The sequence below is a fragment of the Osmerus mordax genome, chromosome 23, assembly GCF_038355195.1.
Source record: "Osmerus mordax isolate fOsmMor3 chromosome 23, fOsmMor3.pri, whole genome shotgun sequence".
Taxonomy (NCBI): domain Eukaryota; kingdom Metazoa; phylum Chordata; class Actinopteri; order Osmeriformes; family Osmeridae; genus Osmerus; species Osmerus mordax.
The window spans coordinates 4,794,293-4,809,297 of NC_090072.1; the positions used below are offsets into that span (position 1 = coordinate 4,794,293).

A 15,005-nucleotide genomic window follows, 5' to 3' on the forward strand; every position below is an offset into this window, starting at 1 on the left:
ATACGAAATCAAAGAGGGTAGGTCTTAGCCGAAAGCTTGCCACAGACATATGTGCTTTACTTCAGGAGGATATTAGGATCCAGCAAACATGCATATGCACACACTTGCAGAGAGAAATGGGAAGTGGGGTGGGGGATGTGTACCTGTACTACTTTGACCCCATAAATAAAAACAAGTAATTACAGTATATCAATCGGCTGGGGGTTGGGAAATCTGATCTCCGGAGACTGCATAGAACCGTCCCAGTCACACTGTCATTGGTCTAATCCGGTCATGGATCAATGACTGGGCCTCTGATTAGTCCACACATGACATACATTTGAATATCATAGAAGGATTAGTGTCCTTTAAGTGTGTCACACAAACAAGTGGCTTTAACCACTTGGAGCTTGCCTCTCCATGGCATAATTTATTGAACTGCAGGCAATGAATTGTGAATGAATGTTTTTCATAGTCACAAACAATATTTCTTGCTTGACTTCAGCTTCGAGTGACATTACTCACATGTATAATTTAACTACAGTATTGTAAGGGCAGAATAGTTGTACCTCCAGAGCATACTAAAATAGAGCTTTTAAAGCTAAGGATTCAAGAGTAATCAACAACCCCCCACCTCTCAAAGAGATTTGAGAAAACAACCACCTCACAGTTCCCTTTGCAAATTTGTCTCAGTGGTACTGACAAAATCACACAGATATTCTACAGCGTTTGCATGACATTGGAGCGTATTAGATGCAGCGACAAGGCAAGGTCGTAGAAGGAAGACGTTGCTTTGTGACATCTTTCACTGGTGCTGCTCCTGCTGAGAAGGCACCACAGGCTATACTATTTGGCAAACAAAATAACAGGGGTCCTTTAAAACCTCCCTTAATGCCTACTTAGCTCTAAAGTGCTACTTCAGCCCCTAAAATGCAAGGCTAAATAAAGTGAGAGAGAGATGGAGAGAGAGACAGAGAGCAGGAGGGAAAATAAATAAAGAGAAAGATTTTGCTCACTGGTGCAGAAAACCCACAACTTCCTTTTCAATTACCCTCAATGACATTCCGAATGATCAATATCTGCTCAGCTATATGGTCTATATTTCACTGAGGCTCAGAAGCTGCACTTTACTAGTCTTTCACTTGTTTTAATCGTTTTTTTATTTTGTGTTCATGAGAGCGCAATCAATTACAGTCTAACCTGTTGGACAATAACTCCAGGATTTCACGCCATTCCCAAATGTGGTGACCCTGGGGTGAAAATAACAGATGAAGCATGCCAGATGAACATGCCAACAGCATGCCAACAGGACGGTATCCTGTTGGGATGGAGGGAGAGAGAAAGAGAGAGAGCGAGAGAGAGAAAGAGGGGGGGGGGGGGGGGGCACAGGAGATGGACACAAATGTAATAACAATCATTAAAAATTAATAACGTGGTGACATTTTTACATTTGTTACACATACATTTTAATTACTAACCGATTGTAAGTCATTTGTCAGGTCTAACGGAATGCAATAGTAAACCAACTACAATATTTTGGATAAATACGTACGTAGGGAGTGAACATGAGATTTAAAAAAAACAAAAAAACAAATACGCTCAGAAATGTGATGCGATTAGTCAACAACCCAAACTAAAAAGAACTATACTATTTTCCCTCTGATGCAATCGTGAGCGGAGGAATAAATCTACTGGTAGTAGGACAGTAGAGGTTTGCCTTGTTGCCTAGAGACGACAAAAAGGGAGGCGCAAAGAACTGTTTTCAATTTGAAACTGCCCCCTTGAGCACGACATGTTGGATCAAAAAGGCCCATTGATTGTACAGACAGGAATTTCATGCTAGAGCCGGAATGTCGTCGGATTCATTGTAATGTTATCGAAACATCGGCATTGAAAAGAGAGCTGTCGTGCGACGCCACTCGGCGTCCATGATTCGTGATGCTACTGCAGCGGATTCCGGAGCTCGAGCTCGGAACAGCAGCGGGAGAGAAGTAACCGCTCCCCCCTGCTCTCTTCTCCTCTACTTTAAGTAACGGCAGGTAAGGAAACAACGTCCTTTTTTGTTTTATTTGAATTATGATACCGTGTCATCTCAGGGTTATTCTGTTTCGAGTAACATTACTTCCCCCCCAATTAAAAAAAATATGTGGCGCACATTTTTTTAAGAGAAAACGTCTTGGGTGTCTGGTTAGGTCAGAGTCAGCCGCTCCGCCTCCCGGCTTAGTTAGGTTCACAACAACTAGCCTAGCTGGCTAGCTAGATAGCTAGGCTAAAGTGCTATAGTGTCTCCTACTTTTGATGTTAAGCAGTGCACTTTGTCGCATTTTCATGGGTTGTTTAAACCATTTGTTCATTTTACCAATGTCTAAGTCTAAGAATCGTTCCGTCCGGTTCGTCTGTTCTAGCTAGCTAGCTAATGTTGCTACACGAAGAACGGCTTGCGACGTTACTACCACTTCGTAGTAATGGCGTTAGCATAACTAGCTACTGTAGCTACTTATGTTATGGGAACGGTGTTCTGTAGCCAGCTAGGCAACGGTCAGCTGCCCACACGCGCTACTACTGCGTCAGGTTGACACCGGTACAGCTAAAGTCATCAATAAATATTCAAGCCGATAGACATCTGAATAATCAGAAATATAACCGCGTAGGATTTTGTCTTTTGAACGCAATACATCTAATTCGGATTGGGATGTGAGTTGAGGGCTTGCTAGTTGTCGTCACTCCTCCCGTGAAAGGTCGGCCGATGCCAGCCAGCAGTAAGTGCAGCAGTAATATTGCCGTCGGTCAGCTACGCTAGAGCTGGAGCTAACTATCTTGCCAACTGGTTTGGGAATCAAACATCGCGAATCCGGTTGGATCCAGCGAGCAAGCTGTTTAACCATCGTTTGGCATTTTAGAATAAATTATGTTTACGTGGTATTCAGCTTGCTAGCTACCTAATACAGTAACTAGCGTTGTTGGCGTAGATATTGTAGCTAACGTTAGCTACATTATTCTTCTCCTGGCCATGTCAACGAATATACATGTAGCGTTAATGCATAAAGTTAGCTAACAATGGGGATACTAATTGGACTGATACAGGTTTAAGTTGATATTAGTAATATCGCTGGTCATTATCTTTTGATGAAAGCAGCTAATCTTGCTTGCAGTCACAGAAAGCGGTAGTTAGCCTAGCCAACGTTATATATAAACTTATATGCGTTTCTTCTTCGGCCAATCACACACTAAAACCATGATGGTATTGCGTTGACAGATGATGAAACTTTGTTTTAACTCATATTTGGTTGTGGTTGGACTGCTAATTGTGACAAACATGTAAAGCCCTTAATCGTGTCCTTTTAATGTCTAAAACGGGTAGCCCACAAAATGCCTTTGGTAGTGAGTGACAAGAAGGCCGCCCAATCAAATCGGTGCGGCCTCCATTTGCTCTCCAAGTTATTTCCCTAATCCAGTAGCCCAGTGGCACAAGAAGCATATGTGTTTGACAGCGGTAGGATTGCCTTTCAGGAGTTTGTTGCAAACCAGTCAGTGTGGCTTTGTCGGTTTTCATTCACATCTTTAATGCAAACTCCTTAACAGTATTTTATAAACCCAAGTACACTAACACAGACAGTCCACACTGAACTTGACATTTGTAAGTAAAACCCCTAGTAAAGAATGGGTCAGTGCTTATAGCACCGTAATTGATATCAAGTCAGTCATTAAAAGACCTGTTCCACAGCTTCACTCCTATGCAACGCCTCAGTTGACATACTTTCATATGCATAGCTGGCATGTTTTACATATTGTTCACACATCAGTTAGAGAGTTTGCTTGACGTTGTCAATGCCTTATTTGTACTTTTAAACTTTAACCTCTGGGTGGGATATTTAAACTCCTGTCAGATCAGACCAATACGATTCACATCTCGATGCATTGCCAACGATCCGATACATTAAAGAGACGTATTAAGTCGGTACTTATGCGATACAGTAAGATTCACCCATCAAATTGCCAATTTCTTGACAAATCAAGTGTCGCCAAACATTTGATTTGTAGCAATTAGGTGGAACTTGTAGACCTCACCCTCCATAATAATCTGATTTGATGACTCGCCCAGAAACCCCAACTCATGCAAGGCATGGCCAAGAGGAATTCATAAAGTATCCACAAGGCATAGGCCCTATACTAGTAATTGCATACATTAATTAGATTTTACTGGTGCTTAGATGTTTGAAACAAGGCATCTTGAGTTCATCCCCAATTGTATCCAGTGCACACTTAAAAAACAATTATTGGGCAATCACATTGTAAACGTTTACGACTGTGCACATGTGAATTGGTTAAACTTAGTACCTGAAGTTTATACCATAGGATGTCCATAAAATAGAGTTTGGTTTGGCTCCTGGGATTCCCAAGGTTTGCCATCTGCGTTGTAAAAGAAGCACCAGCTCTCAGAGGAACCCATTAACGAACTGATGTCTGAGACCAGCACTATCAACAACCATTACAAACCATCCTAGGGGACATGGTGGGGAACTGGGATGTTGTCTGAGAAAGAGGACTGTCGTAATCAGACATCATGTACAAGGTGTACACCAGATGATGTTAATAAAATATTTTTGAAAGGTTTTGTTTAATTCTTAGTTATTAACATTCCTAGTCAACATTTTGACAACGTGAATGCAAATTGAATTTGATTCAATTAATAAATGGGTTCCTAATTCACCCACTGGCTGAAGTTCTTTACATGAGGTTCAACAGGGTTTTTTATGCATACTCTTGTTATTTCAGAATGCATTACCATGCTAACTTGAATTGTTTTTGCCAAAGTGTCACAAGTTTGTTTCTTTTCTTTCAGGTTGTGCCGGTGGAGTAAGCTATATCCCCACAATGACCCCCTTTGCCTGAGACGCAAGCACGTCCTGTGTTTTGCTAAATAGCTGATAGCTTTCATCAGTTCAAGCCATGCCCGACGAGTGAAGATCTCCTTTTGCTCTAAGCAATAAAAAAAAAAAAAATATTGGAAAAAAAACTCCCACATGCCTCCCCATGTAGATCCCCTTCAGTGCACCCTGCTGGAGTGAACCCCCTCCCACCCAGATAGGCATTGCCCTGTCCTCACCCCTTCACCCTCCCTTCTCCACCCCACCCCCCACCTCCACATCCACCAGTCACAATGCCGCTCCATCTCAGAATGGCCAACACCTAAGCAGTCCCATGCGTCCAGTGAGCGCCGAGTCGGACGGTCCTGCTCCTCCTGAAATCTTCTCGCGTCCCCTCCCCCCAGTGGGCCCCCTGCCTGCCTCAGAGATGTCCCTGCTCCAGTCGCTGGGCCCAGTGCAGAGCTGGCTGGGCCAGGAGCTGGAGAAGTGCGGGATCGATGCCATGATCTACACCCGCTACGTCCTCAGCCTGCTCCTGCACGACAGTTACGACTACGACCTGCAGGACCAGGTGGGTTACAGCAACAGCACACACGCGCACCTAGTTCACAGATTGGTTAAACGTATTAAACAACTGTGCCCTAGCCGAGGGCCAAGGAATGTTATAGATCTGAATTCGAATTGAAGAAAATTGCCACGCATGCCATAATGTGGCATAATGTGTCATAACTCTTGTGTTATCTTCGGGTCATTCTGACCCATCAGTCATTGTGACCCACCGTCGTATTGTGCCAACTTTATCGCATACAAAAACAAAGTGAAGCATTTTCTTTTAACCGCCGGGCTGTCTCAGACCCCCCACATTGCGAAGGTTAAAACTGGACTTTTTTTCTTGTTCAAACGGCTAAGTTTTCTTTTTGACTGACTGTGTATTACCGGAGAATGACATCTTCTTGACTGACTGTGTATTACAGGAGAATGGCATCTTCTTGACTGACTGTGTATTACAGGAGAATGACATCTTCTTGGGCTGGGAGAAGGGAGCTGGGAAGAAATGGGGCAAGAGTAAGAAGAAAGGAGGTACAGACCTGAGTCTGGAGGAGATCAAGAAGCAAGCAGCTGTGCAATGCCTGCGTTCTGCATCTGATGAAGTAAGTGTTGCTCCACCCTAGTGTTTCGACAAATTGGTTAATGTGTGCGTGTCAGTGTGTGTGTGTGTGTGGGGGGGGGGTGTAGTAGTTTATTCTGCGCTACTGTTCCATGGTTGTCATTTATTTGATCTGATGCATGCAAAGAGATGTATTTGCCTATGCTGGATATCGAATAACTGTTTTAGTTGAACACCAAAATGTTAGTGGGCTAATTAATCAAATGAGAAGATTATTGAAGGAATATCAAAGTCAAACATGGGAGAAAAAGAAAATAATCACGAGAAGGTGGAGTGTAGACTATTGGTTAAGGGGAGAAATCCCAATGACCATACCATTTAAAAGTAATCTGCCCTCTTTGCACTGGTCACTTAAACTTTGGTGCTGTCCAGGGTTGGACCTGTTTTAATAGCAAGGTTAAATTAAGGTCAGCGGTGAGGAATTGGAAATTTAAACAATAAATAATGGATGACCTTGCAGGCAAGTGCCCTTGCAGTGTGCTCCTGAAGACTTCATTATATTCTGTGCCCTTTTCCGGGGAAACATGAATGTGATTTTGCTGACATTCTCCTGAGCAGTTGGCAGCAGTGTCAGGGGAAGTGAGTCCATAGTAGTGTTGAGAGAGGGGAGCGCTGGAGGGTGTGTAGGGGGAAGGGTCTGCGAGGCAGAGGAGGAGCGAGAGCTGATCTCTGGGGACTGCACTCTGCAGTCTATTTTTTAACCAGCACACGCTGCACGGGATTGCAGCACTGAGCAGACCGTGTCGGCCGTCAGCTGACCGGTATTAGCACAATGATGCAAGAGGAAACACTGGGTCAGAGGAGAAACTTTTTCGATTTAACCGGGCAGCATGGTAAGGAATGCTAGTTCGTGTTTGACAGTGGGGCGTGTATTACTTTTATGATTCTGGTAAATGGGTGGTTGGAATTGTTTTGGTGGGCTGTCCTTTGAAAATAGTTGCTTTTCCGCTAGTGCGCATTGCTCTGTCAAATATTTTGACGTGGCTGTCTTTAAATAGATGGGATAGGGGTGAACCTTGTTTACAAGTAATGGATTACTTAATTTGTGTTTAGCATGATATGAGTAAGATGTCTCAATATCTAAATTTAAGTCACTTATGTTAGTGTTATGGCTGAATGGGATTTTGCTATGGGCCATGCTTGGTCATACATTTTCCCCTCATAGCTAAATTTAACACAGTCCTGGTACAACATGCCCAAGCTCTGACAGTCAGCTGGTAAACTTCTGCCAGCTTTATGTTAATACCCTCCAGTCAGTTAAACAATGGGGTCATAGTTGGGGTTTAAAAACATGTTCAAAACAATAAATTATAGGATTCTATCATTTGTCCAACCATCATTTATTAGTAATGAAAACATACAATGATTACATTGATCATTAATGTCCAGTTGCTCTTATTTTAAATACATATATAGTCTTATAGTGATAACAGAAATAGGCATTGGGTATTACATTTATTTAAATCATTTTTCTTCTCCACAGAACTCTGGAATTGAGAGCCTGGTTGAGGAGCTTTGCTCCAAACTCAAGGACATCAAAAACAAACAGAAAGGTTTATAATTTAACTATACTTTTAATGTTTCTAGTTTGTGTTAATATAGGAAATACAATTGTGAATGTTTCTGCTATTGTCTAAAAATGTTTGTGTCATTGTAGAAGAGAAACAGATCAGCAAGAAATCCGATGGATCTCAATCTCCCGAGCGGGCGGAGTCCCCTTCTTCAAAGGACCAGGTGGAAATGTAAGTTCCTTAACATTGATTTGTTGGCACATTCTTTTTATCTCCCAGCAGGCATAATCATTTGCTGTTGACATCAACTTTAATACTGTATGACGCTATTGAAATTTATGATGGGCCTAGAATTGTTTTACATTTTTATTTAAGCACTGTTTTATATATATTATTGTTTTCAGGTATTATGAAGCCTTTCCTCCTTTGTCAGAGAAATCTGTTTGTCTCCAAGAGATCATGACGGTGTGGAACAAGGCTAAAGCCTGTGCTTACTCCAGTTCATCATCCTCTGCGGCCCCACAGACCAGCACGGATACCTCCTCTCCAAAGGACTGCAACAGTGAGGGTGAGGCTGTCAAGGAAAGAAACTCTGAAGCATGCTGCGCCACCACTATCACCACCGCAACCAGTGAGAGACTTCAGCAGCGACGCAGCAAAAAAGAGAAAGAGAACCGATACCATGGCGCCACAACAGCAGAGGACAGAGGTGCCGTCCATGGCAAGAGGCAGACGAGGCACAGGTCAGAGGGCAAGTTCCGCCCTCGGTCTTGGTCATCTGGCTCCAGCGAGGCGGGCTCAAGTTCCAGCGGCAACCAAGGCGACTCCAAAACATCCAACAGCAAGGCGGTCAGGATCCGTCACAAGTCCAAGGAGCCGGGCAAGTGTAAGAGAGGCCGCAACAGTGGACAGGTGAAGCTAGCTCTGAAGGCCATCGACAAAGAGGAGCGGAGGAATGCCGGAGGGAGTAGCAGCAGTGCCACTGGAGGTCCAACAAGGCAACCACAGCTTTACAAAAAGGGGAAGAGGCCGCTGAAAGAGATATGTAAAGATCCAGGCTGGGGGGAAGCAAGAGAGCTTGGAGCAGAAGCCCAAAACAAAAAGGAATACATGGAGGAACCCCTATGGTACACAGAGCCCATCACCGAGTATTTTGTACCATTCAGTAGCCGAAAAAGCAAACTGGAAACAAAGTACCGGAGCAATCTTGACTCTCCAGGTGGCTTATCCATGTCCACCGACATGGACAGTCTATCTGAGAGGATGCAAGGGATCTGCATTGCCAACGCAAGCTTCCAGAGGGCTTACCTAGCAGCGGGCACCTTTGTGGACGGCCACTTTGTGGAAGGTCCAGGAGAAGCAGATGAGGAGGCTGCCGAACATAATGGGACCTCAAGCTGCCCTCCGCCTGAGGATAGTAGAGATTTAGATGACGAGCATCTGTCCGAATTTACTCACTTCTATGAAGTTGATTTTTATCAATCCATATTGGATCCTAGTGCCTCAGACTCGGTACATGAGAGTCGGATCTTGAGCATGATTCGACAGAAGAGCAAAGAGCAAAGAGACTTTGAGGCAGAATGTTGTTTAGTGTTAGATGGCCTTGAGCTGCAAGGGGAAAGTGCAATAAGGGTGGACTCGAATGAAGCTTTGGGAGCGGATGGATTCTTCATGCAGGATCTGGAAAACATGGCTCAAGTCTGGGGATGTTATTCGTCCTCTAGTTCGGAAGATATAGATGGAGAAAGCTTTGCAGGAGACTCTCCTGTTCAGCTGTCCTCCATGTTGGACAGTGTGTCTTTTACCTTGTGCACGCTGCCTGTAAACTTGGAGGAACCCTATCTCCCAGAAGCCACCAGTGAAGCACCTGGTCTGAGCTCTTCTTGCTTCTCTCTGTTTGAGCTGCAGTATGATAGCCCCACTCTTCCTTATCCCTGCGACTCACTTACCGTTGGTCACGAAAACAACACCGATTCAAGTAGCTGTCTAGATCCACATTGTAACAAACAGTCTCGTTTGCTAATATGGACCAAAAATAGTGCCTTTGATGAAACTGAACATTGTTCGAACCTTTCGACGCGAACCTGCAGTCCATGGTCGCACTCGGAAGAGACACGTTCAGACAATGAGCAAATAAATGTTCAAATAGAGGAGTCCGCTCAAATTGGCAATGAAGAGATTAATAGTCTAATCCCTCCAATCTCTGGTACATACCTAGAGGAAGAACTTCTGGACTTTTTACATGAGGATACCAGTCGCCCGTGTGAGGAGGCCAAAGTTAGCACGGGATCAAATCCAACTTTGACAAAGAAATCTAAATTGGAGTCCATATGCGGCATAGCATTAGAACAGGATGAGAGCAAACAGTACAACACTGGCATGTTTTCGGATGACACAAACCAACAAAGTGACAACTACAGCTCAGGGATTATAAAGGACATTTGGACTGCTATCGGGGAAGGCGATCCTGCACTATCGCTAGTAAGTGAGAAGAAGGGGGAGGGCCTGTTCCCAGAGGAGGCGACTGGCTACCTCTGCAGCTGTCTAGAGGTGCAAGCAAAGGGAGGACCAATTCAGGGACCTCAAAAAAAGGCAGTGCAGCGCTCCGAGTACCACCTGTGGGAGGGCAAGGAGGAGCAGAGCCTGGCCAAAAACGAGCTCTCCAAGGTAGATGCCGCCGGGGATTACATGACTCCGTCCAAGCCCTGGGACGTAAACCCAGAGAAGGACAACACGTCGTTCATCCTCGGAGGGGTTTACGGTGAGTTAAAGACACTCGGTGGCGATAGGGACTGGGCCGTGGTGCCACCAAGTGACACACGGGGCAGTCTGCTCCAGTGTGCTGCTGCAGCCGCCTCAGCTTCCGGTTCGGACGTGGTCACCATTGCTGGCACAGATGTGTTTATGAACACTGGCAGCTGCTTTGCTCCTGGCCACAAGCCACTCTGGAGGCCCCTGGTCTCCTTTGGGCAGAGTGACCAAGCCATGAAAGGATGTGGGGACGGATTGAATAAGGGATTTTCTTTAATCTTCCATGAAGATTTACTGGGATCCTGCGGAAGTTTCCACGGAAAGGAGCCAGGACCAGACTACCCATTCACGTCCTTCGATCTGAACAATCCGTTCTCTCAAGTCCTCCATGTCGAGTGCTCTTTTGAGCCTGAGGACATGGCTTCGTTTAGCCCAGGATACAAACCCAAATCTATCCTGTGCTCAGACTCTGAGAACGAAGCCTTCCATCCACGGATCTATGGAATCAACCGGACTCAGTACAGGGCCATCCGCATCTCCCCCAGGACCCACTTCCGACCCATATCTGCCTCCGAGCTGTCTCCCGGTGGAGGAAGCGAGTCGGAGGCAGAGTCTGAGAAAGAGGAGCTGAGTCTTCCCGTCCTGGCACCAGTGGACGTCTTTGACGATCCTCAGGCCGACCTTAAGCCTCTGGAGGAGGATGCAGAACGCGAGGGTCCCTACTATGGGAAGTCAGAACTGGAATCTGGTAAATTCTTACCCAGATTAAAGAAGTCTGGCATGGAGAAGAGTGCCCAGACCTCTCTGGATTCACAGGAGGGCTCCAGCACCCTCCTCCCAATTTCTGAGCAAGAGATTTGTTTAGACTGTAAAATGGCTGCAGCAGCATCAACGGCAAGCGGACGGATGGACGTCCCAGCCAATAAAATCCAGAAGGAGGAACCTTGCAGAGAAAAGGATGCCTGCATTTGTGCAGCAGCAGCCCAGATTCCCAAATATGGGATAACCTACAACGTCGTAGAAGAATTGCAGGAGGTAAGTCTTTTCAAGGTTAATGTAATAATGATATTCATTGTAGTTGTGTGTTCAATCAGATTGCGTTCCGGCCTCCTTTACACACACACACACACGTACAATAACAACTTTTCTCCTACGTAGTTCCCTCTGTTAAGTGCTAGCGGACAGGGAGCAACTGGCAGCCAGCAAGATGAGGTCTGGTGGCAGAACACGCTATGTTCCTCCCTTTTCCCTGGATCTCAGTGTACAGGTGAGATACTTTGCTGACATGCTGTAGTACTAGTTTTTTGTGTGTGTTTTTTTTCACACATTGAGCACTATCTGGTGGAATTTTGCTTACCAAGATTTCCTTGTTACCGCAGGGAGCAGCAACATCTGAAAACTCCAGCTCAGCATGGAGGAAGCTTGTCATTGAGAGGACATCGTCTCTCCTCATTTGACAGCTCCTGTCCCAGCAAATGCTGGGCGGGGGGGGAGGACTCAGACCCGGGACACCCATAGGCTACTGGTCTGAGGATTCTCCCCACCACAACCCACTTCTTAACCCTGCTGATTTTCATTTACTAACTCAAACCGTGTGTAATCAACACTTCATCATCACCAAAAAAGTGAGCGAAAATAGGAAAAACACAAAAAACATGTTCTGCACGTCTTTAACTGATACCGTTACCTGATATCTAAAGACGTGCATTTTAGATTTGTCTTAGTTTTATTTTCCTGACATTAATCTTCATTAGTCACAGTTAGGCATTAGTCAGTTCTGTTTAGCCCTCAACATTTTGTTCTTTTTCTCCAACCGATTTTGCTTTTGAACTAGGATACTGGTAGATGGTGGTGTCCAAATGATGGCGCATGCTTGTCCGTCCTAATACTCGCACTCCTCTTTCTAGATCAACTGCTACAATCTCAATGACCTAACTGTGATGCCACTGTTCATAACATAGTATGAGAGCACAGCTCGTATATCTTCTTTCTCCATCCGTATCATTCAGAAAGTCAGTGTATGAATGGATGTGGAGCTGCATTTTATGAAGGCCTTTCTGAATGTGAAGGAGAGGGAAAGAACGTGTGTTGCTTTCATCTAAAATCTGTCAAATTTAATTTTCCCCAACAGTGTGAACAGTTGCTCTAAAATAAGTTTGATTTTGAATGGTGATAGTTTTTCAGAACCTATTAGTAGACAGAATGGTTTGTAAGGCAAAAAAATTCTAAAGAGGAGAGTTTGTGGAATGACAAAAGTTATTTAATAAGAAGAAAAAAAATACAATATGGAGAAAAGAATGAAAAAAGGAAGTTTTGAGTTCGGTTTTCTGGGATAAATTCCCTTAACAAAAGATAATTATAGCTATTTCTGCAGAGACACCATGGGGGTGCAATTTAATTAAAATATTTTGGTTAAATTCGTAGTACAAACAATTGGTGCTATGAATATGTTAACATTTCTGTTGCAGTTTGATATTGTGGCAGTGAAATGTAGATCCTAATAGTTTTGTTTAGTGTCAGAGAAGCGTGTAAGGATCCATTGATATCTTTTGAGAAAAATGTGAAAAGATAAAAGAAAAAAAAATGGTGTGACTGCTGAGGGTTCTCGCTAAATGTGGCTTGGTTTTTATTTTAAAATAATTAACAGTTTACTGGCCTAAAATACAATTGAACTGCATTACACAAAAGCTTGTAAGATTCTATAACCGGGGAGGAGTTAAAGAAAAACACATGGGTGCCATGCATATCGTTGTGTAATCCTTAAGGGAAGCAAGATCTTTAATACAATAAAAGAAAAAAAAATCTGATTTAAGATTTCTCAATAGACACTGCTTTTTTGCAAATATTATAGTAACGTAAAACGTATTCAAGGAAAAAGTGGTAAAACCAAAATAGAGCCAACATAATTACACCAAGGTACAAATACTTTCTTTCTGAGGTGTGTTTTACGCTAGTTTCTTTTTGGGTATATGGTATAACCTTTTGAAATATCCATAAATGTTTCATTTGTTTGTGTGCATCTGCATTGAAATTGTATAAACACTGGTTCAAAGTTACACCGTGCTTAGCCTTTATCACCATAGAAGAAATGTGTGCACAACAATGCACGTGTTTTTGTTCCCCAATGTTCACTTTTCACAATATTTCAGTTTCATCATAAGCCCTATGGTTGAATTGGAAGTTTGTTTGTGGTCTGTGCAATGACTATTAAATCCTAAGTTAACTCACCTGTAAACTAAATGCATTTTAGTATCTCTGTGAATTGCTCATGTCTTCAAATCCTAGTCTGTATTTTTGTTACTGCTCATCCCCATTTAAAATGTTGCTACTAAAGTTCCAGGGGCAATTGCAGGGTTTGTCCGCCACCTTTTGAGATGAAGCACAGATAAATGTTCCCATCCCACCGCTTTCATTGTGATGCGTTCAATGAACAGTACACACGTTCTCCAACATTGTGTACATACTTATTGAAATGCGCTGTCAAAGGTCATGGTGCCTCCATTGTGAGCACAGTAATTGAAATGTCGTCCGTCCCCCGTCCCCCCATCCTTCTAATGTAGGCAAGGGGATCACCTGTTTCTTAAATGGTCTGAAGTGTCTGCCCCAAGTTTTTTTGTTTGTTTTTTTTTGTACACACTTTCTCTGCAAATGTCACCTGTTATGTTTGAATGACATTACCTGAAAAAGACTACTTAAACGTCAGGCATTCTTATGATATATTTTGATTTGACAGTTGTCAGTCACTCAGGAATTCTTTACTAAATATTTTTTTCGAAGATCAATAGAAGGAATACATAGACTGTGGCAGTGCTAGATTCAAACAGTAACACCATTATTTGATATGTTGAGCTAAATGTACAACAGGAGTTTATTAATCCTAAACTTCAGAGTGAACTGTATAGCACTTAATTTAGAGAGCTTTGGAGCAAACCAAGACATTGCATAAGCAATGGGAGGGATGACTATCCCTCAAGTCATATGCAATATCTCAGTGCATGTAAACTTCAAACATTCAACAGGTGTATATGGGGAGTGGTCAACATTTTTGCATGGAAGTTATTTTTTGAGGGAGGGAAAGCTAATAGAAACTTGACCATCCTGGAGTGGCTTTCAAATTGAGCAGCATGGAAAAAAGCACACCTCTTCGAAATAAAGAAAAAAAAAGGTTTTAGATTTTTACAGGTTTAATTACTACAGGTGAGGGGTTAAGCAGATATATTTAATTTTTGTGTGCGTGTCTGTGTGCATTGGTGTATGTGTGAGGCAGTCATAATAGCAATTACAGTATATGGTAGTAAAAAATCAAAGAAGGCATCACATGTTTGCATTTTCTTGGTTTGGTATGGTTGAAAAAAAAAACGGAAAAAAACATGGAACATTTATCAAGAAAATGCAAGATTAGAGAGGGAGTGTGCATTAGACAAACTACATTGATGAGGTTAAACTAATTTGAGTTTTGATTGCTCCAGGGTCTGGAGAACATATCCAGCACTGAAATTGAGTTTTCCTCGTGTTCTTTCCCTTGACAACACCCCCCTCCCCCCCCCCCCCCACCCCATCTTGGCGGATCCCCTAATCCTTTCAACCCCATTTGTCTCAAGTGGTTGTATTGTTCTAATGTACACCCTGAGTAAATTATTTTGTTTCATTGTGGAGTTTCTTAACATCTAATAAAGAAATAAACCAAATATATTTGCCTCTGAATCAGTCTGATTTCATTTATTTGTA

General features: G+C 43.2%; 1 protein-coding gene across 1 annotated transcript; it reads left to right on the forward strand.

The window, feature by feature from the left end:
• Nucleotides 1-1,906: 1,906 nt before the first annotated feature.
• Nucleotides 1,907-14,974, forward strand: kiaa0232 (KIAA0232 ortholog). Its single transcript, XM_067261348.1, has 8 exons — nucleotides 1,907-2,018; nucleotides 4,823-5,418; nucleotides 5,858-5,998; nucleotides 7,499-7,568; nucleotides 7,673-7,757; nucleotides 7,931-11,312; nucleotides 11,436-11,544; nucleotides 11,657-14,974. Exons 2-8 carry the CDS (start codon nucleotides 5,182-5,184, stop codon nucleotides 11,671-11,673), a joined length of 4,041 nt encoding a protein of 1,346 aa, XP_067117449.1. The 5' UTR covers nucleotides 1,907-2,018; nucleotides 4,823-5,181; the 3' UTR covers nucleotides 11,674-14,974.
• Nucleotides 14,975-15,005: the final 31 nt, after the last annotated feature.